The sequence below is a fragment of the Rhinatrema bivittatum genome, chromosome 17 (genome assembly GCF_901001135.1).
Source record: "Rhinatrema bivittatum chromosome 17, aRhiBiv1.1, whole genome shotgun sequence".
Classification (NCBI taxonomy): Eukaryota; Metazoa; Chordata; class Amphibia; order Gymnophiona; family Rhinatrematidae; genus Rhinatrema; species Rhinatrema bivittatum.
Window position 1 is genome coordinate 39,333,353 of NC_042631.1, and position 21,560 is coordinate 39,354,912.

General features: G+C 43.0%; 1 protein-coding gene across 1 annotated transcript in view; it reads left to right on the forward strand.

The window, feature by feature from the left end:
• Window positions 1-904: 904 nt before the first annotated feature.
• TOLLIP (toll interacting protein) overlaps window positions 905-21,560 on the forward strand; it is a 155,656-nt gene continuing 135,000 nt past the window's right edge. Inside the window, exon 1 of the mRNA XM_029582830.1 lies at window positions 905-1,160. Within this exon, the coding sequence (XP_029438690.1) occupies window positions 1,128-1,160 (33 nt within the window). The 5' untranslated portion in view covers window positions 905-1,127. The remainder of the gene's footprint in view (window positions 1,161-21,560) is intronic.

Below are 21,560 nucleotides of genomic sequence, written 5' to 3' on the forward strand. Positions count from 1 at the left end.
GGTGGTGAGAACAGTAAATTTAATTTAAAAGGGCATGGGATAAACATTGTGGATCCCTAAAGGCTTGAGGTTGATAATGAGGAAAAGAGGTAACCTAGATTAACTTTAGGTGTAACATTTCAGCATGGGAGTAACCTGCACAGACTGACACAGCTACTATCCTTAACAGAATGCATGGGGTTAATCGAATTCATGGGGTGACCTGCATGGCGTGGCAGTTACTACCTTTAACAGAACACAGGGGGGTAACCTGCATAGTACCACAATTACTAGCAGAAACCACTTGCTGGGAGAATGAATTAACTATTTGGTCTTTATCTGCCACCACTGCTATGTTATGTTGGAGCTGGAGTTGAACTTAGGAAGGGAGAAATAAATGAAATGAGGGAGGGGTTGGTTCCTGGCACCTACACCTTTTCTTTCTTTCTGCTCTAACTCTCACCTCAAGGATGGGGTTCTTGTACCTTAGAGGATAACATTAAGATAAAAGAAAAGAAAGGGGGAAAAAAAAGGAGGAGGCTCCATTCTCTTGCTTTTTTACTTGCAGGGCAGAGCAGAGAAAACCAAAACACGAACGTGAACGTGCAGGTGCTGGCTCTTCTAGGCAGCGAATAAAGTTTTTTTAGGGCATGAAAGAGTGCACCAATAACTGATGGATGAAAGCGTTGAAGCATGTTAGTAGTCAGCTTGCAGTCTGCCGGTGCGGAACGAGGAAAAGAAAAAAAAGGCAATATTATTACCATAAGAAGCTTGTTGGGCAGGCTGGACGGACCATTTGCTCTTTTTCTGCCGTCATTACTATGCTATGCTAGGCCGGGTTGAAACATCCCTCCATCGAAACCAGGAAGCAGCTGAGCGGGCTGGGCCCGACAGGAGAGATCAGCTGACCAGGCTCGGGGCATGGGCAGTGCGGCGGAGGCAGGGAAGCGAGGGATCAGCTGACGCAGCCTTACAGGAAAAGAGACGTTAGAGGCGGTGCCAGAGGTTTCCGGGGAGCGCGAGGGCCCGACGAGGCAGCCGCCCTGTATGTGTGAGAGAAAGAGAGAGACTCCGGGGGTCTGACAGAAGCAGCTGTCCGAGACGGGGAGAGTCGGCGCGGGCCGAAGCACCGGCATTTTGTGGGCTCTATGGCAACCACCGTCAGCACCCAGAGGGGCCCGGTGAGTACCCCGAAGAGGAAACGGAGGGTGGGCTGGTCAGGGCTGCCCACTTTAATGTTGTGATTTGTTTATCGGCTCTGAGTCTTCTCTTTTCTGGCCAAATGTTAAAGCCGGCCTAGGGAGTTTCTCTGGGCCGCACCGGCACCACTTCTGCACCAGATTAACAGCTGCTGATTTAACAGGGGCTTCTCCTCGACTGGATACTGTGTTACTGTGAAGTCGTGGAGGATAAGGCTGTGACCCTCGGGGAATATCGCAGCCCTCATTTTGTAAAGGAAGTCCCTAGTTTTGTTTCTGATACATCACAATTGCACAATAGTTGGGACGAACAGCGTGGTTTTGCCCTTTTGTATCATGATTACATGGGGAGGGATGAACAGGGGTGTGTGCTGTGGAAAACCTGTACATACCACTAAAGAAACTATTATCAGCCACCGGCAGAGATTCGGAAACCACAGACCTAAATTATAAACCATGTATTTTGAGGCGAGGCAGAGGTTGGAATAGAACCAAGCACAAATCTTTATTTCACTATATAATAAGTACAAAGAAAAACAAAATAGTTGAGTAGCATAGCATGCGTTTGGTACTAATGAGGTCCCTTCTTCAGACATATCTAAGGAAAGCACCATAGCTACTAGTCCCAAAAATATTATCCTTAAATATTTGTTGGCTTTAGGAAGGTATTGTTTCTCTCCAGTTACTTTTTTTTTTTAAACTAATTTTACTTTCCTTGGGTTACCATGGAATTTCCTCCCTTCTTCCCCCCCCCCCCCCCCCCCCCATTGAAGTAATCAGCATCACTTCATGATACAGAAGTTTTCTTATCTAATCTAGAATTTGCATTTTGTCTTTCTGGTTCATCAAAGGACCACCCAGTGTAGTTTATAAAATTTATAAAGGAGCTATATATATATACCCAGTGCATCAAAATCAAATATTCAATAAATACATAATCCAGCCTTTAAAATGAGCTACTCTCCTAGACCAGGTGCTGGGAGAGTGCCAGAGAAACATCCTGTTATGACTGTTATGATATGGTTAACATGCTGCTCTAAAATGATTGTCACCAATTCAGGAAAGCAAGGGCAGGGAGGGCAACATGCTGATACTGGAGCACTATCATGCTACATTAACACTTTTCTAAAGTGATGGATACAAAATTTACTGCATGCCAGGATAGGGAAAATGATCAGCACAATCTCTCAACTGCAGGTTCACTAAAATGTAGGGATATTGCACAGACCTCTTGTATAGTTCGTGGGAGGATGTTTGATATGGTGTTGGCTTACTCAGTCATGGTGCCTACCTGGCCTGATTTCTCATGGACAGTTCAGATCATGTTTGCTTATTTCTTCTCTAAAGCTTTCTAGTTTGTTTTTTAACAGAGTGCCAGATTTTGCACAGTTGCTAGCCAGGATATAACTATCTGAAGGGGGAACATTCATTGTTTTAGTGGGAACTGATGAAATTGATTCCTGGATGAGATTGAGTCTTGTCTGTAAATTTAAGGAATGCACACCACAAATACTAAGAACCTGGGTCTTTTCCCTGTAAACATATAATGAACAAAGTTTTTGATAAATCAGGTTGAGAATGTGGTATCCCTGCACGGATCATCCATATTCTGTTCAGTTGATTGCTGGAACAATGTCAGTGTGACAAACAAGACTGCAAATTCCATATGTCTTGAAGATGGAAATTAGAAAATCAGAACTAGGTCAAAATATCTCTGATTTGCAGTTGGTTAATAGGTCTTCAGAAGAGTGGTGACCACTGTCGTGGTTTATGGCTGTTGTATCTTTTAGCTGGACTAGAGATTTGTGTGTAACTGGATGTTTAGATGCTTGGTTGGTGACAAGAGGTGGCAAGATGTGAGTTTAGGAAGGGGAGAAGACATGGTAAAGTTGATATGGTACTAGCCTCTTTAAAAGCCTCTTTGGAAGTGTCAAAAGAGATTTCTGTAGGCACTGTGGGCTCTCTTTACAGTAGCTTATATCATTTGTATTTCTCCTAGGACAAGCAGGATGGTAGTCCTCACAGATAAGAACATAAGAAATTGCCATACTGGGTCAGACCAAGGGTCCATCAAGCCCAGCATCCTGTTTCTAACAGTGGCCAAGCCAGGCAACAAGTACCCAAAAACTAAGTAGATCCCACGCCACTGGTGCTAGTAATAGCAGTGGCTATTTTCTAAGTCAGCTTGATTAATAGCAGGTAATGGACTTCTCTTCCAAGAACTTATCCAAACCTTTTTAAGCCCAGCTACAGTAACTGCACTAATCACCTCTCCTGGCAACAAATTCCAGAGTTTAATTGTGCGAAAAAGAATTTTCTCAGATTAGTTTTAAGTGTGTTACTTGTTAACTTCATGGAGGGCCCCTTAGTCCTTCTGTTATCCAAAAGAGTAAATAACCGATTCACATTTACCCGTTCTAGACCTCTCATAATTTTAAAGACCTCTATCATATCCCCCCTCAGCCGTCTCTTCTCCAAGCTGAACAGCCCTAACCTCTTTAATCTTTTCTCACAGGGGGGCAGTTCCATCCCTTTTATCATTTTGGTCACCCTTCTCTGTACCTTCTTCATCGCAACTATATCTTTCTTGAGATGCGGTGACCAGAATTGTACACAGTACTCAAGGAGCGATACAGAGGCATTATGACATCCTCCGTTTTATTCACCATTCCCTTCCTAATAATTCCTAACATTGTTTGATTTTCTTGTCTGCCACAGCACATTGAGCCGACAATTTCAAAGTATTATCAAAGTATTATCCACTATGACGCTTAGATCTCTTTCCTGGGCGGTAGCTCCTATAAGGAACCTAACATCATGTAACTACAGATTGGGTTATTTTCCCCTATATGCATCACTTGCACTTATTCACATTAAATTTCATCTGCCATTTGGATGCCCAATTTTCCAGTCTCACAAGGTCCTCCTGCAATTTATTACAATCCGCTTGTGATTTAACCACTCTGAATAATTTTGTATCATCTGCAAATTTGATTACCTCACTCGTCATATTCCTTTCCACCTCTCCAAAGCTGGCCTGAAAACCTCCTCGGTCAGAGTTCACTTGAGCGCTGTCAGCGCTTACCATCAGGGTGTTGCTGTAACGCCCATCTCTGTGCAGCCCATAATGGGTCGCTGTATGTGGGGACTGCTTCAACTGAAGCCCCCTTTCTGGCCTCCTGTTGTGTCCTGGGATCTCAATGTTGTGTTAGCACATCTCATGCAACATCCTTTTGAGCCTTTGTGCTCCTGCAATCTGAAGTTCCTCACCTGGAATGTTATATTTCTGGTGCCGATCACTTTGGCTCGTAGAATTAGTGAACTTCAGGCCTTGGTTACGTACCCGCCCTACACAAATTTCTTCCATGATAGGGTGGTACTCCATACATATCCCAAGTTCCTGCCTATGGTGGTGACTGATTTTCACCTCAAATCAGTTTATTGTTCTGCCCACCTTTTTTCCCGATGCCCTATTCACACCAGGGCGCATGGGCTGTGTACACACATTGGATTGCAAGAGGGCCTTAGCCTTTTAGCCTTTTATTTAGAACGCACAGCAGGCCACAGACAATCCATTCAGCTCTTCATATCTTTCAACAAGAATACGTTGGGAGTTGCAGTGGGCAAACAAACCCTGTCCAATTGGTTAGCAGATTCTATCTCCTTCTGTTATGCACAAACAGGCCTTCAGCTGGGAGACAGTCAAAGCTCACTCTGTGAGTGCTATGATGGCGTCTGTAGCCCACTTATGGGCTGTTCCAGTTGCCAACATCTGCAGGGCTGTGACGTGAAGTTCTATACACACGTTCATGGCCCACTCTTGCTTGGTTAAGGATGGTCAGCAAGACAGTAGTTTCAGCTGTTCCAGGCTGAAACCCAACTCTCCCTACATAGGGTCCATTGTTCGGGTTCAGGCTGTCTCCCTTAGTTACCAACAGCACCGCAGTTATTTTTTTGTGCCTGTTGGCACTTGGTTCGGTGTCTGTTGGTCATGGTTGTTGTTGGGAACAGCTTGTAGCTTGTTATTCACCCACTTGTGAAGACTACCATTCTGCTTGTCTTAGGAGAAAGCAGAGTTGCTTACCTGTAACAAGTGTTCTCCTAGGACAGAGGATGTTAGTCCTCAGGAAACCCGCCCACCACCCCATGGAGTTGGGTTCTCACTGCGTTTTGTTTTATTATTTTGCTCGTAAATTCTATGTTTCAAGACTGAAGGGGGGACCCTGCAGGGTCGTGTGGATAGTGGCATGCTGGCCACGCTCAGTGTACCAGTCAAAGTTCTAGAAACTTTGATTAAAAGTTTTCCGTGCCGGGCTCCATCTGATGAAATCACCCATCTGTGAGGATTAACATCCTGCTGTCCTAGGAGAACACCTGTTATAGGTAAGCAACTCTGCTTTCTGCTGAATATGGGGTGAGGAAGATACATAAATATTTGCATGTTGAATACCTATCTCAGCATAGCTACTATTTTACATTTTAATAGGGCTGATGTTTTTCAGTGACTTTAGTTTTGTAAGCCACAGAGCCCAGCAGTGGCTCTGATCTGCTAATGGTGTAAACTTTCTGCTGCAGTGGTTGAAAGTTGACTTGCAAAAGTAAATCCTCCAAAAAACACCAGCCTTAGCAATAGCGTGAGTGTATAATATGCTAAGATCTGTATAAACAAGTTGTGATCATGTGATGTGTGTAAATAGTAATATGTTGTGTTGGCTCCTGTGACCTGGATCAGACTTCCAGTGGAGGTTATAGAAGCCAAATTGTGGCAGAATTTGAGCATGCCTGGGACAGACACAATATGGCCTTAATAGTGGGAGGAAGGAGAGCGTAGACCACAGATTAAACCTGAGACAGCACAGTAGGCAAGTACAAATGGCTAGACTGGTGGCATGTGTATACATTGACAAATTACAGCTCAATCTCTAGTGTCCCTTTGAAAAAAAAAATCAAATCAAATCTATTCCTTATCTTCTTGCTAGACCAGCCTTTACTCATGGGAATTTCCCCCTCCACAGCTCCTGGAGACAGAGGATGCACCGTTTTCCCTTCTGTCCATCTATAATGGGGGTGTGACCTTAGGCAGTCTCCAACTGTTCCCGGTTAGTGAGGACAAGTTTCTAGTCGGCTCCCAGGGTTTGATTAGTCTTTGGCCTGGTTGAGCTTACTGGCTCCTGGTGTAACAGTCTCTAGGGACTACTTCCCACAGTAAAGGCCACTCTTCAGGCTTGCTCCCCATATCCTAAGGATTTGTTGAGCAGCCCTGGTGGCAGGTCCCCCAACTCTAACTTGAAGAGTATTGGGAACTGGAGTGAGTAGCAGAACAGGGGCTTGACTTCTTCCCCCCCCCCCCCCCTTTTTCTCTATACTTATCTACCTTCCTTGCTCCTGTGCTTAAAGCCCTGCATCATAAAATTGGGGGAAAAAAAAAGAAGCAAGGGGGAGAAGTGATTAGCAGAGGATTTGCAGCAGTGACTCACCAATTACATGGCTACCCCGGAGGTGGTGATTAATTGTTAAGAATCCCCCATGGAGTGCTTAGGGGAGCCGCTGGTGTAGTCTTGGTAGGGCTCAGAGGAGCTGCAGCAGTGTGCCCAGATGCTGTGGCAATGTGAGAGAGGATCCCCAGTAGTTCTTCTGAATGGAACTTGCCCCTTCCCTTGCTGACCGATGCTCAAGGTATTTATAAAAACAAAAAATATAATGAATACAGGCTGCAGGTGCACAGTCTGCAGCACTAGGAGGTTCCTCACTTTAGCTGGCACCCTTTGTCCCATTTGCGAATGGAGTAAGCACCTCAGGAAGTTGCAGCTGCTAATACTGCCTCGCAGGAAGAGTCAGGAGGGGCCGCCCTTGGAGGCAGCCATGGAACTGGATGTGCTTGACCCAGATAGCCTACAGATTCTGTGGGGGTTTCTTTACTTGGCTCCCCTTTTAGATGAGATCTCAGTAGGAAAGCAAGTTATGAAGTCTTGGCCTGGGGCAGCCATGGTCCCTCAATACCTACAGGGAGGATCCTCTGTAGGGGGTCCTTTTTCACCAAAATTTGTGCTTCTCATGCATTATGTCTCTTGTGCTATACAAGAGCTGGAGATTGTGCCATTCCCTGCCCTGCTGGGCCCCCTCTTGATATGGATAATAGAGGTTCACCCCTAAAGCTAGAACAGCTATAAAGAGCTACCCTTCACATAAGAATGCAGGGAAGATTCCTTGTTGGAGTAGACATGGACCGTTTGGTACCCTTAGATTCTTTAGAGGAAGGGGAATGTTCATCTGAGGAAGAAGAATCCTCAGTGATGGGTTTGTTTCACAGAGGAATTATCTGCATTGATTATTAATGTGATGGCTGCTATTGGGCTTCAAGGGAGATGACCAGATGAAAAGGGACTGAATCGTACAGGGGGTCCAAAAGCCCCCAGAGCCCATCTCCTTGCATCTAGCTCTAAGGAGTATGGTGCTAAGGGAATGGGATTCCCCCCCCCCCCCCCCTGCCGGGGGTGGGGGAAGAGTCTCATTAAACACAGTTTGAGTGTTTCTTTGCCAACAAAGTTCAATGTAAGAAAACAAGTTCACAAAAGTGAAATCCGTCCTGACTTGCGCTTGTTGGATAATGCAGCCCGAAATAAGTAAAAGTGCACTTTCCCCTTACCAGGAATCTTTAGAGACCCAAAACTAGCTTGAATTAACTGCAACCTATTCAGACCCCTATAAAATACCGCTTCCAGGGACAAGTTGTACCTGCAAGGGGCCTTATGCTGTCATGCCCTAAAAGCAGCTTCACAATAGGGAAGGTTCATGGCTTGCTTCCGGTTGGTGTTTTCATTTTGGCCCACATTGTTGCTGAATATGGGAAGATGGTTACCCTTAGAATCTATGCGATAAAAACTGGGAGTACTAGATCTAGACTTGTTTAGCTACATGCAAATCATACACTATGTTAATTCCGTGAGGGAGAAGATTTTACAGCTAAGGGTTGGGAAGTTTTTCAAGACTGGTTTGATTTGGAAGATCCAAGCAAACATACACTGTCCTCTTTCCATAGGACTCCTTGGTACTATTTCTATGGAATCTCTGTGGCTTAAATGGACTCAAGAATTATAAGTTTCTTTATCATCCTTTATTGCTTGTTTTGGGCATATTACTAAAATCAACAGAATGCACAACTGTGTGAAACACAAGACAAAGTATTGACTAGAGCATATATATTACAGAGGCAGGCATACTTGATGGGCTTGACAGAATTGGACTTATGTATTGAATGCAATGTAGCCACTGGTACTTTGGAACATTCCTTTTGGTATTGCATTTATATTCAATCTTTTTGGAAACAGGTATTTTAATATGTGGAAAATGTCTTTTCAATCCAATTGCTTTTTCTGTTCAATTAGCAGTTTTTGGATTTATACCTTTTGAGGGGGTGGGGGGCTTATATTGCATTACAAAAACTTTGGATTCTAAAGTGTCTTTGGATGCTAGGACCACTGTACTGCATTATTGGAGGCAGGAGATGGATCCACCTTTTATTTTCTGGAGAAATGCTGTCCATTGGTTTCTGATGGGACTGATTATTGGGAAAACAGATTCACTCTAGAACAAAGCAGAAAACTTTAGACATTTGGCTCAATATATGGATTTTTTTATCTTCACACGCTAGAAGTTTGTTCTGGAATTCTTACTGATGGATTTATTGCCAGATTTACTGATGATTACTTCTTAGGGGGCAAAAAGGAGGATCGTTTGGATTTCTGTGGGTTTTTGTTATGGTTCTTTTTGTAAAGATTTGCTGTATGCCTGGTCGGCTAAGGAACAAAGCCTCCAGGACATGTTTGTTTTTGTTTATCATTAATTTAAAAAAACCCCAAAAACAAACCAAAACAGATTTAAACAAAATAATGAGGGCTTAATTGCAGCAAATGAACTCTGGGCTGGGCATTGCCCAACTCATAGTAATATAGTATTGACGGCAGAAAAAGACCAAATGGTCCATCCAGTCTGCCCAGTTAGCTTCTTAGGAAAGTAACTGCCAAATCATGGACCCTGGCAGTGAGAGGCTGGAGCTTTGAAGAAAAGAGCCATTTATACTTGTGAGAAATTGGGGAAGCTGTAATGTTGATATTTTCCCCAGTCCGGGGTACTGAAATGCATATATTAGGGGAAAAGTACAGGACTGCTTCTATGGCCAAGTCCAAAAGTATGTAGCACGTTCAAGCAGCATTATCTGAATTATCAAGAGGGCTGCTCACCCTGTAAAATGGTTGATAGTAATTTTGATATGAGTTTCACATTGCTTGTTTTTCATTATTTCATTATTAATATTACTAACCTAAGGCTTGGGGGTAACCTGTGTGGAGTGGCAGTTACTACCCATAACTGAAATCTGGAAAAGGGAGCAACGAGTGAGGTGATCAGATTTGCAGATGACACAAAATTACTCAGCGTAGTTAAATCACAGGTAGATAGTGATAAACTGCAGGAGGACCTTATGGGACTGGAAGATTGGATGACCAAATGTCAGATGAAATTTAATGTGAACAGAAATAATCCATGCTGTAGTTAGACTATTTAGGTTCCATATTAGGTGTTACCACCCAGGAAAACCATCAAGGTGTCATAATGGATAGTACATTGAAATCATCAGCTCAGTGTGCTGCATCGGTCAAAAAAGCAAACAATGTTAGGAATTATTAGGAAGGGAATGGTGAATAAACAGAGAATGTCATAATGCATCTGTATTGCTCCATGGTGAGACCACACCTAGAGTATTGTGTGCAGTTTTGTTCGCCGCATCTCAAAAAAGATATAGTTGCACTGGAGAAGGTACGGAGAAGAATGACCAAAATGATAAAGGGGATGGAATGGCTCCCCTATTAGGAAAGGCTAAAGATTTAGGGCTGTTCAGCTTGGATAAGATATGGCTAAGGGGAGACATGATGGAGATCTATAAAATCATGAGAGGTAAATGTGAATTGATTATTTACTCTTTCAGATAATAGGACTAGGGGGCACTCTATGAAGTTAGCAAGTAGCACATTTAAAACAAATCAGAGAAAATTATTTTCCATTCAACACACAGTTAAGCTCTAGAATTCATTGCCGGTGGATGTGCTTAGGGCAGTTAGTGTAGCTGGGTTTAAAAAACCCTTGGATAAGTTCTAGAGGAGAAGTCCATAAACTGCTATTAATCAAGTTAGGGAATAGCCACTGCGGCTCTAAAAATAGCTGTCTTGCCTTGGTTATGGAACTCTTTTCCATCTTCAGTAAGAGAATTAGTCAGTCTTCTGGGATTTAGAAAAGGGCTTAAAACATGGTTAATGTCCTCTAAGAGTGATTTGAGAATGATAGATGTGGAACAGGGTAAAAGCTATTTAGTCCTTGTAGGGTGGCTTGCAATGTTGGACTGTCTTTTATAAATTTTTATGTTTTAATTTACTTATTTTAGTTTACTTTTATTTTACTTTTGTATAGATGTTCTGTTTTACAAGTTATATGTATTTTCTGATTAGATCTAATGACCTACCTACTCTCATACCAGCCTATCCTACCTCTCAAATGGGGAGGAGGGGGCAATTACCTCAGAATTTTTTGAACACCAAAACCAAACATTTAAGCTGGCAATGGAAGCAATAGCAAAGGCACTGCAGAAGTTCGTTTGGTGCTGCCATACTAACAGCCATGCTGTCGTATTCTATATAGTATTAGAGTATAGAATACACTCTCTTGGCTCTTCTGGATGTCTTTTTTTTTCTTGGTGGGGGTTCAAAAAACATTGGTTCTTTAATTCTTCCTGATTTTACTGCTGCTTTGGACACTCAACCTTAGAATTTTATTAGATTGCCTTTTTGAACTGGGGCTTGTTGACTTAATTTTTAATTGGTTTAAATCTTTTTTTTTTTTAATTTAATAGATGATAAATTGTCAGATTGGTTATCCATTTTGGTTGCAGTATGGTGTTCCTAAAGGATATGGTGTGTTATGTTCGTCGATAATGTCCTACTGGTTATTCCTTTGGGTCTAGACTGTAAGAAGGTGGCAGCTGAGTTTAATTTATGGCTTAGACAGATTTTTATTTGGTCAACTCAGAATAAACAAATTTAAACTCTGACAAAGCTGAGCTATTTTGGGTCAGGAAATCTTCCATTAATTTATCCTGCTCTATATTATCCTTGAATGATTCCTCTCTGACTATTAAATCTTGATGTTGAAAGTCTTGGGGTCCATTTCATCTTGTTCAAATCTTTCTGTTCCTTTCCACTCATAATTTTGCCCCAGTAATCTATGCCTTTGTAATTTCACATCTAGATTACTTTTGTAATTATGTATTGGGTTACCCCTTACATGACTCCATTGACTTTAGTTTGTTCAGAATTCAGCTGCTCAAGTCTTCTTGAGTAGTGGTCCTAGAGATCATGTTAATTCAGTTATGAACTACATTTTTAATCTGTAACTATGATTTTTAAATTATTTAGGTGTTTTATATACCATCATACCAAAAGAAGATCACAACTGTTTACATTATCGGCATTCATATTCTCGATCAACATTCATATTCTGGGTCAACACAACAGCATATCCATTTACTAGTTCATAATCTTACATATTCTAGGTCGACATATCAGCGACTACATAATCTAGGATTAGGTCATATTTGTACATTTACAAGGTCATCACAACAGCAAATACACATTCTAATTCTACTAACATGATTCTTTGCATCATTCAGTATGTATTGCTGTCTGTATTAACTTCACTAACACCAGAGATGTTATCGGCATATTGGTATTTTATGTTAAGTCATATGCATTTCTAAAGAGCCATGTTTTCAGTTCACGCTTGAAACTCTCTTTTTTTCTGTTATCAGATGTAATGACTCTGGAAGAGAGTTCCACAACTTTGTTTTCCATAGCAGGCCCATTCGGTGTCTTATTTGTGTTAGGTGTGTCTTCCGTGTTGTAGGTACCTTTAGAGGTCCTTTGGTGATCTTAGGGCTCTCTGAGGTATGTAAGGTTAAAGTGTCACTCCTATTAAGCAAGGGTTAATGTCGTTGATGATATTAAAAATTAGAGATAGTATTTTATAATGAATTCTGAATTGTACAGGAAGCCAGTGAAGTGCTATCAGGGAGGGGGATGATCTGGTCAAATTTCCTTGACCTTAGTAATAGTCTTTATGTGCGGTAGCTTTATATGTGTAATAACCACTTCATGGTTAAAACCATTTTCCCTTCGATAGCAGGGCTGAATTAGCCATGCTGTCATGGGAACTGTCCATCAGGCCCGGGAGGCGGAGCTTCCTGTGTGATGTCAGAGCTTTGCTCTGAGGCTGCGCGTGGTTTCCTGCGCTGATAACAACTCTCCTCAGTCTGTTTTACCGTGTGCGGGATCACACGCGCAGCTTCAGACCTCCTCAGCTAAACTTTTCTTCAGGGAAGTACAGCTACAAAAATGAAAGAACATGGTAGGAAACATGCTCCCCGGCCCTCAGGGTTCAAACCCTGCCTCTGTGGGAAGGTCATGTCCATCATGGATGGACATGACCGCTGTTACAGATATCTGGGCCCAGACCACCTGTTAGTCGTGCCCTCACTGCGGCCGGATGTCCCCGAGAGCGCGACTCCAGAGAGGGGAGAAAATTGAGCGCCTTAAAATAGCGAGGGCCGGTTCCTATGCCCCGCCTTTGGAAGCCCACACTTCCCCAGGGCCCACCACGGCCGCACCGCCCCTGCAGCGTTGGGCAGCCTCCATGGAGCGTCCTACCTCCAGACCTTCCGCAGAGCGCCGAAGAACAGTTAAGGCACAGGCCTCCAGAGGTCGGTATCCCTCCCGCGACAAGGGCCGTATCCGGGAAGAGTCGCATGAGCCGGGGCAGAAGGGAAAGCCTGCCTGCGGAGTGTCCCATGCATCGAAGCCACCGACGCAAGATGCACAGACGCAGCACCATGATGTGGCGCATGAGACATGGAGTGCGGCGCCGGAATATCCGACTCACAAGCTGAGGCCGTCCATATCAACGTATGAACCCCATGCGTCGACTGACGCACACTCTACCGACACAAGTGGAAACGCCATCAAGGCATGAAGGGACGACACCGGCGCACCGAAGCAAACCAGTGCAGAGCACATAATGACGGCACCGGGACACGCAAAAAGGAAGAAATCGTCCAAGACATCGGGTCTTCCGGAACCCAGTACGGAAAAAAGAAAGGGATCTCATTTGTTGTCGCCGTCTGCTACCTGCACAATTTCAAGGGCGTCCGGTTTCCGAACCCGTGGCTGTCAGCGGGTTTGAGAACCGATGTTGGCAAAATTGAGCGTCGACTGTCAAACTCGCTGACAGCCGCCGCTCCTGTCCAAAAAGAGGCGCTAGGGACGCGCTAGTGTCCCTAGCGCCTCTTTTTACCGTGGGCCTTAATTTAAATAAATTAACATACTGAATCGCGCGCACAGGAGAGTGGGCGCTCACCAGCTGTCTCGCGATTTTTACTGTATGGGCCCGTATGTATGTTATATCGGGAACTGTCCAGAACAAGTTCTGGAAATTGGGCGGGGTAGAAAATTCTATAAATAAATAAATATTGTATTTAGTGCTGCAGTGGGTAGGTATTTGGTGTTGGGAAGGTTATTGAGTTATTTACTATTTATTTATTTGTATGGTTTTTTTTATACCAAAGTTTGGTGCTGGCCTTCACTCTGGTTTACAGGGAAAATGATTTACCTGAAAATTCAAACTATAAATACATTGATAACACTGATAACTGCTAGATAACATTGATAAAAGCTAACATGGTAACATTGGTAACTGATAACTTTGGTAACTGAGTGTGATGGCGCAATCATTCACTCCGTATGGCAAGTATAACAATGGTTTATAAAAATGGTCAAACACGGTTTACATCGATTTCTGCGGGAGAGTGATAAAACAAGAGTGTGTTTTTTTTTTTTTTAATGAAACAGTTTAACTATGTGCCTTAGTCCCGATGAGGGGATGCTTTCAAGAACAGATTTCATGAACAGTTTTATTATATATAGTAGATAACGGTGGGGGGATGGTTTCGTATTATAGCAGTTTGATTTAAGCGGATGCATAGATAGGTGTAGCGACATATTGAATATAGTTTATAGGTGGGGAGCTACTAGAAACGTTGAGAATAGTTGATTGTAATGGTGAGAATAAAGTGTAGGGCGAGATTTATAAGGGTAATGGATTGTTTCACGGAGATTATTTTCTTGGTTAGGGTAGTGTCACGTTGAGTAGTTTATCCTACTCCATCTTTGTAGGCTTGTTGAATAGCCAGGGTTTGAGTAGTTTTCTGAATATTTTTGTATTGCTTTGTAGTCTTAGACTTTCTGGAAGAGTATTCCAGAGATGTGGTCCAGCTATTGAGATTGCTCTTTTTCTTACAGTGGTAAGTTTTGCGGTTGTGACCGATGGGATCTCTAGCTGTGTTTTGTTTGATCTGGTATTACATTGAGTGTTGCGTTTTTGGATTAGGATGTTAAGGCAAACGAATTCACTGTTGTGGATTGAATTGTGAAGGATGGTTAAAACTTTGAATTCTTTTCTTTTTTCACAGGTAGCCAGTGCAGCTCTTTTAGAACAGGAGAGATGTGATCTGCTTTTTTTTTTTTTTTTTTGACCGGTGAGGATTCGAGCAGTGGCATTCTGTAGTATTTGTAGCGGGCTTGTGGTTGATTTGGGTAGTCCTATCATGAGTGAGTTGCAATAGTCGATGCTTGAGAATATCAGGGATTGCAGAATGGTTCGGAATTCTGGTTGGTTTAGTAGTGGTTTGAGGTGTTTGAGAATTAATTTTCATTGCGATGTGTTTTTTGAGGTTAAGCTCAGGGTCAATCCAAATTCCAAGATCTTTCACATTTTCTTTTTAGTTTGATGAGGGTATTGTCTATAGGAATGGTATGTGTCTGGTGGTCTCCAGAGTTATTTCTTTCGAGTAGTATACATTCAGTCTTATCAGTTTTGAGGCAGAATTTCATTTGGTTTAGTAGGTTTTTTATGTTGTTCAGGTATGTGGCCAAGAGTTTAAGAGCATTCTCTATGGTGTTTGTTACTGGTATAATTAATTGGATGTCATCGGCGTACAAGAATTATGTGATGCCGAGACTTGAGAGTAGTTGACATAGTGGTAGTAGGTATATTTGAACAGGGTTGCCGATAGGGCAGAGCCTTGAGGGACTCCGGTTTCAAGTGGAATGGCTTTGGAGGTGTGGTTGTTGATGTTTACCTTGTATGATCTGTTTTGGAGGAAGGATGTGAACCAGGATAGTGTGTTGCCAGTTAGGCCGATTTCTGATAATCTGGCGATTAGGCATTTATGATCGACAGTAACAAAGGCAGCGGATAGGTCTAGTAGGATGAGGTTGTATCGCTGACCATTGTCGAAACCCCTTATGATTGTGTTTGATAGATTGAGGAGTAGGGTTTCAGTGCTGTAGTTTTTTTGGAATCTGTGTTGGGTGGGGTAAAGGATGATGTTCAAATCTAGATGATCATTGAGTTGTTTAAGAGCTGTCTTTTCAGTTAGTTTGGCAAGGAACGCTAAGTTTGAAATTGGGCGGTAGTTGGGATCGATAGGATTGAGTTTCTTTTTTTTTTTTTATGACTGGTTTTATGGTGGCAATTTTTAATTTGTCTGGAAGTTCCCCTTCTTATAGTGATTTATTTATGATTGCCGTGATGGCTGGAGTGATGGTTTGAGATATTTCTTTTAGGAATCATGTAGGTATTATGTCGAGTTCATGACAGGCTGGGTTTAGTGATTTAATTCGTTTGTCCGTTTCAGTAGTTGATACTGTGTCGAAAGTGGCCCATGGTGTGATATCATTGATGTTTAGCTGAGTATTGTGGTTTGGGGTTTGTTTATTTTCTCCGTTATTTTGCTGACTTTGTTTTTAAAAAAGATTGCGAGTTCCTGGCTTAGGTTTTTGCTTGGGAGAGTAGTGTTGTTGTTGTTGTTTTCTGAGATTAAGTTGTTTACTATGTTGAATAGAGATTTTGGGTTATTTGAGAAGTTTTGGATTTTTTTGCTGTAGTTGTCTTGCTTCGTCTTGTTTATCATGTTTTTGTAGTATGCTAGGTGGGTACGATATCTTTCAAGCGTTAGTGAGCATTTGTTTTTACGCCAGTCTTTTTCTTTTCACCTTAAGGTAGATTTGGTGTCTCTTAATTGTGAGTTGAACCATGGGTTGATGGTTTTTCCTTTTGGACTTGAACGATTTCGTTCTTTCTGGGTTTATGGTGTTAGCAATTTCAGTTGTGATTTGATGCCATGAGTGGGTGGCATTGTTTATATTTGAGAGATAAAGGTTCATTAATTGCTTTTCGAGCTCATGTTGGAGTAGATCTGGCATAAATGGAGGCCTATACTTTGAAAGAGTGTTATATGTTAGTTTCAGGCTTGTTGTTAGAGTTGGTTTGAGTCTTGCATTGTAGTAGAAAGTGGTCAGACTATGGGACTGGTGAGTAAGATACGGTTGTGTTCAAGAAGAAGTTGTCATTTGTGAAGATAAGGTCTAGAGTGTGACCTGCTTTTTGTGTTGGGTTGTTCAAGTCTTGAGTAAAGCTGAGGGTAGTTAGGACGTCCATCAGGGTTTGGCAAGGGTGGGATAGTGGAGTTAGTTAAATCACTGTATTGTGCTGTTTTATTATATTTGATTTTGTATTTGTCACTTTTTTTTTCTTTTTAACATGCTCTGAGTGCATGTTTTTTTGTAAAAAGGCATGTAATAAGCATGAGATTAGATTGGAAAGAGCTGATTATATAGGTATGCCATTGAGTCGCATCTTACCCTATCTATATCTGGGATTATTGAATCCCCTACCATTGCAGATTCTTGTGTTGGCTTTTTCTGCCCTAGTGACTTTGACCATCTACAGGGGAGCCTAGATGTGACTATTGGCCCTCAGTATGTTAGTGTAAATCCTTAGTGCCTGGATTATAGTTTCAAATATCTCGTGCCACTGTAGGTCTCACGCCATAAAACGTGCACTGGATAAATTCCCCATCCCAGTCACCTGCTTATGCTGTGCCTCTTGGAGGCTGTCCTGCAAACGTAATCACGATACTGTAACATGTATCCAAAGCTTTCTTATTGACCTTGTGCAACAAAACTTTCTCTTGCAAATAGGACCAGAGAATGTAAATAAATGATTTTGGTAAAGTTTCTGAAGTCTAGTTACATTAAATCTCAAATTGTTTTTCTATTCCACTGGTTAACTTGGCTTCTGTTTGTGGCCTCATGCCCTAGACCAGAATTCGGGAACCTTTTTGGCTGAGAGAGCCATGAACGCCACATATTTTAAAATGTAATTCCGTGAGAGCCATACTAACTACAACCCCCCACCCTCCTGACTCTCCCAAGACCTACCAAATTAATTTACTAGAGCCCCCAAGACCTGCCAAATTAATTTACTACAACCCCCCATCCTCCTAACCCCCCCCCCACCCCCAAGACCTGCCAAAAGTCCCCGGTGATCCAGCGGGGGTCCAGGGCTCGCAGACAAATCTTTAATAAAAAAGTAAAAATCTAACAAAACCCCCACCCTCCTGACCCCCCCAAGACCTGCCAAAAGTCCCTGGTGGTCCAGCGGGGGTCCGGGAGCGATCTCCTGGACTTGAGCTGTCGGCTGCCAGTAGTCAAAATGGCGCCGACGGCCCTTTGCCCTCACTATGTCACTGGGGTCGACCAATGGCGGCGGTAGCCCCTGTGACATAGTAAGGGCAAAGGGCCGTTGGTTGCTAGTAATCAAAATGGCATTGACGGCCCTTTGCCCTTACTATGTCACAGGGGCTACCGCCGCCATTGGTCGACCCCAGTGACATAGTGAGGGCAAAGGGCCGTCGGCGCCATTTTGACTACTGGCAGCCGACAGCCCAAGTCCAGGAGATCGCTCCCGGACCTCTCCCGGACCCCCGCTGGACTACCAGGGACTTTTGGCAGGTCTTGGGGGGGTCAGGAGGGTGGGGGTTGTAGTAAATTAATTTTGGAGGTCTTGAGGGGCGTCAGGAGGGTGGGGGATTTTGTTAGATTTTTACTTTTTTATTAAAGATTTGTCTGCGAGCCAGATGCAGCCTCAAAAGAGCCATAGGTTCCTGACCCCTGCCCTAGACTGACTTCACTATCTGTAGAGCTGTAGTCAGTCCTTTGGGAGAACCCTCCCCCCCCCAAAAAAAAAAAACCAAACTTAAACACACACCCTGTCCCATCCATATAAACTGGAAAATAGAAAGATAGGGGAATATGAAAACTACAAGAAATTACAGGCTTCATTAGTGAAAGCAAGTCTGCCTGTAAATAATTTGAAGTTTTAAAAATTCCACTGGCAGAACAGGAACACCAAAAAAGACTCTTAACTAATTTTAAAGATATTTTATTTCTTCAGGGCTCTATACACTAAGCATTTTTCCCATAGTTGCCAAATGGGAGCAGACCTTTAGTAGTATTTATTTATAAAAATTTATATTCTCCAAGAGCAAGCAGGATGGCAGTCCTCGCACGTGTGACATCAGATGCAGCCTGGCATGGAAAACTGTCAAAGTTTCTAGAGCTTTGACTGAGCCTCATTGAACATGCTAATGAATGTAATATACCATGTGTCCATGCGAGATACCCTCTGTCTTTTTTTTTTTTTTTTTTTTTTCCTGCAAAGTGTTGCATCTTGCGGTCAGTTTGAGCCTCACTTTTTGCATGAGTTAAGAACATAAGATATGGCATACTGGGTCAGACCAAGGTTCCATCAAGCCCAGCATCCTGTTTCCAGCAGTGGCTAATCCAAGTCACAAGTACCTGGCTGGTACCCAGACATTAAACAGATTCTAAACTACTAATGCCGGTAACAAGCAGTGGCTATTCCTTATTGATTAATAGCAGTTTATGGACTTCTCCTCCAAGAACTTATCCAGACCTTTTTTTTTTTAACCCAGCTATTCTAATTGCCTTAACCATATCCTCTGGCAATGAATTCCAGAACTTAATTGTGTGGTCAGCGAAAGAATTTTCTCTGATTTGCTTTAAATGTGCAACTTGCTAATTTCATGGAGTGCCCCCCAGTCCTATTATCAGAGTAAATAACTGATTAACATTTACCCAATCAAGTCCTTTCATGATTTTATAAGCCTCTATCATATCCCCCTTCGGCCTTCTCTTCTCTAAGCTGAACAGCCATAACCTCTTTAGCCTTTGCTTATAAGGGAACCATTCCATGCCCTTTATAATTTTGGTCGCCCTTCTCTGTACTTTCTCCAGTGCAACTATAGCTTTTTTGTGATGCAGCCACCAGATTTGCATAGAGTATTCAAGGTTCAGTCTCACCATGGAGTGATACAGAGGCATTATGACATCCACCGTCTTATTCACCTTTCTCTTCTTAATTTCTAACATTCTGTTTGCTTTTTTGACTGCCAAAGCACACTGAGCTGACAATTTTGATGTATTATCCACTATGATGCATAGATCTCTTTCCTGGCTGGTAGCTCTTAATATGGAACCTACCATCATGAAACTATAGCAAGGGTTATTTTTCCCTATATGCATCACCTTGCACTTATCCACATTAAATTTCATCTGCCATTTCGATGCCCAATTTTCCAGTCTCACAAGGTCTTCCTGCAATTTATCACAATCTGCTTGTGATTTACCGTATTTTTCGCTCCATAAGACGCACTTTTTTTCCCCCAAAGGTGGGGGGAAAATGTATGTGCGTCTTATGGAGCGAATATAAAAAAAAAACCAAACAAAAATCTAACAAACACCCCCCCCCCCGACTCCCCCAAGACCTGCCGACTTAATTTCCTACACCCCCCCCCCCAAGACCTGACAAATTAATTTCCTGCAACCCCCCACCCTTCTGACCCCCCCCCCCAAGACCTGCCAAACGTCCCTGGTGGTCCAGCGGGGGTCCGGGAACGATCTCCTGGGCGTGAGCCGTCGGCTGCCAGTAAACAAAATGGCGCCGACGGCCCTATGCCCTCACTATGTCACTGAGACCGACCACTGCTATTGGTCGGTCTCAGTGACATAGTGAGGGCATAGGGCCGTCGGCGCCATTTTGTTTACTGGCAGCCGACGGCCCTATGCCCTCACTATGTCACTGAGACCGACCAATAGCAGCGGTCGGTCTCAGTGACATAGTGAGGGCATAGGGCCGTCGGCGCCATTTTGTTTACTGGCAGCCGACGGCCCACGCCCAGGAAATCATTCCCGGACCCCCGCTGGACCACCAGGGACGTTTGGCAGGTCTTGGGGGGGTCAGGAGGGTGGGGGGTTGCAGGAAATTAATTCGGCAGGTCTTGGGGGGGTCAGGGGGGTGGAGGTTGTTAATTTAAAGGGTTGGGATGGGGGGGGGGGGGTTTTGGGGGTTCCCACAGAAAGAAAAATTTTCTGATCTGGGGAGTGGACCGAAATGGCCCTCCCCAGACCCGAAAACAAAATGGGGAGAAAAAAAAAAACTATGCACTCCCCTAATTTGCTCCATAAGACGCCCAGACGCAGAGCCGGTTTAGCACAATTTTTTTTTTTTTAAATTTTCCCCCTCTGAATCCTAGGTGCGTCTTATGGTCAGGTGCGTCTTATGGAGCGAAAAATACGGTAACTACTCAACAATTTTGTATCATCTGCAAATTTGATCACATCACTCGTCGTACCCCTTTCCAGATCATTTATAAATATTAAAAAGCACTGGTCCAAATACAGATCCCTGAGGTACTCCACTGTTTACCTTTTTCCACTGTGAAGGCAGATCCTTTAATCCTACCCTTTGTTTCCTGTCTTTTAATCAGTTTGCTGTCCACGAAAGGACAGATCTTCTATCCCATGTGTTTTTAGTATTCTTAGAAGCCTCTCATGAGGGACTTTGTCAGATGCCGTCTGAAAATCCAAATATATCATATTTACTGGTTCACCTTTATCCATATGTTTATTCACCCCTTCAAAAAATGTAGCAGATTTGTGAAGCAAGATTTCCCTTGGATAAATCCATGCTGGCTGTGTCCCATTGAACCATGTCTCTCTAAATGTTCTGTGATTTTATTCTTTATAACAGTTTCCATGATTTTTCCCAGCACTGGTCAGGCTCACCGGTCTATAGTTTCCCGGATCATCTCTGGAGCCCTTTATGTATATCGGGTTTACATTGGTCACCTTCCAGTCTTCAGTTACAACGGATGATTTTAATGATAAGTTCTTAATTACTTGTTATAGTTCTGAAAAGTCATTTTTGAGTTCTTTCAGAACCCTGGGGTGATTGCCATCCAGTCCAGGTGATTTTCTACTCTTTGGTTTGTCAATCTGACCTACTAAATCTTCCAGGTTCACTGTGATTTGGTTCAATTCATCAGAATTGTCACCCTTGAAACTGTCTCTGGAATGGGTA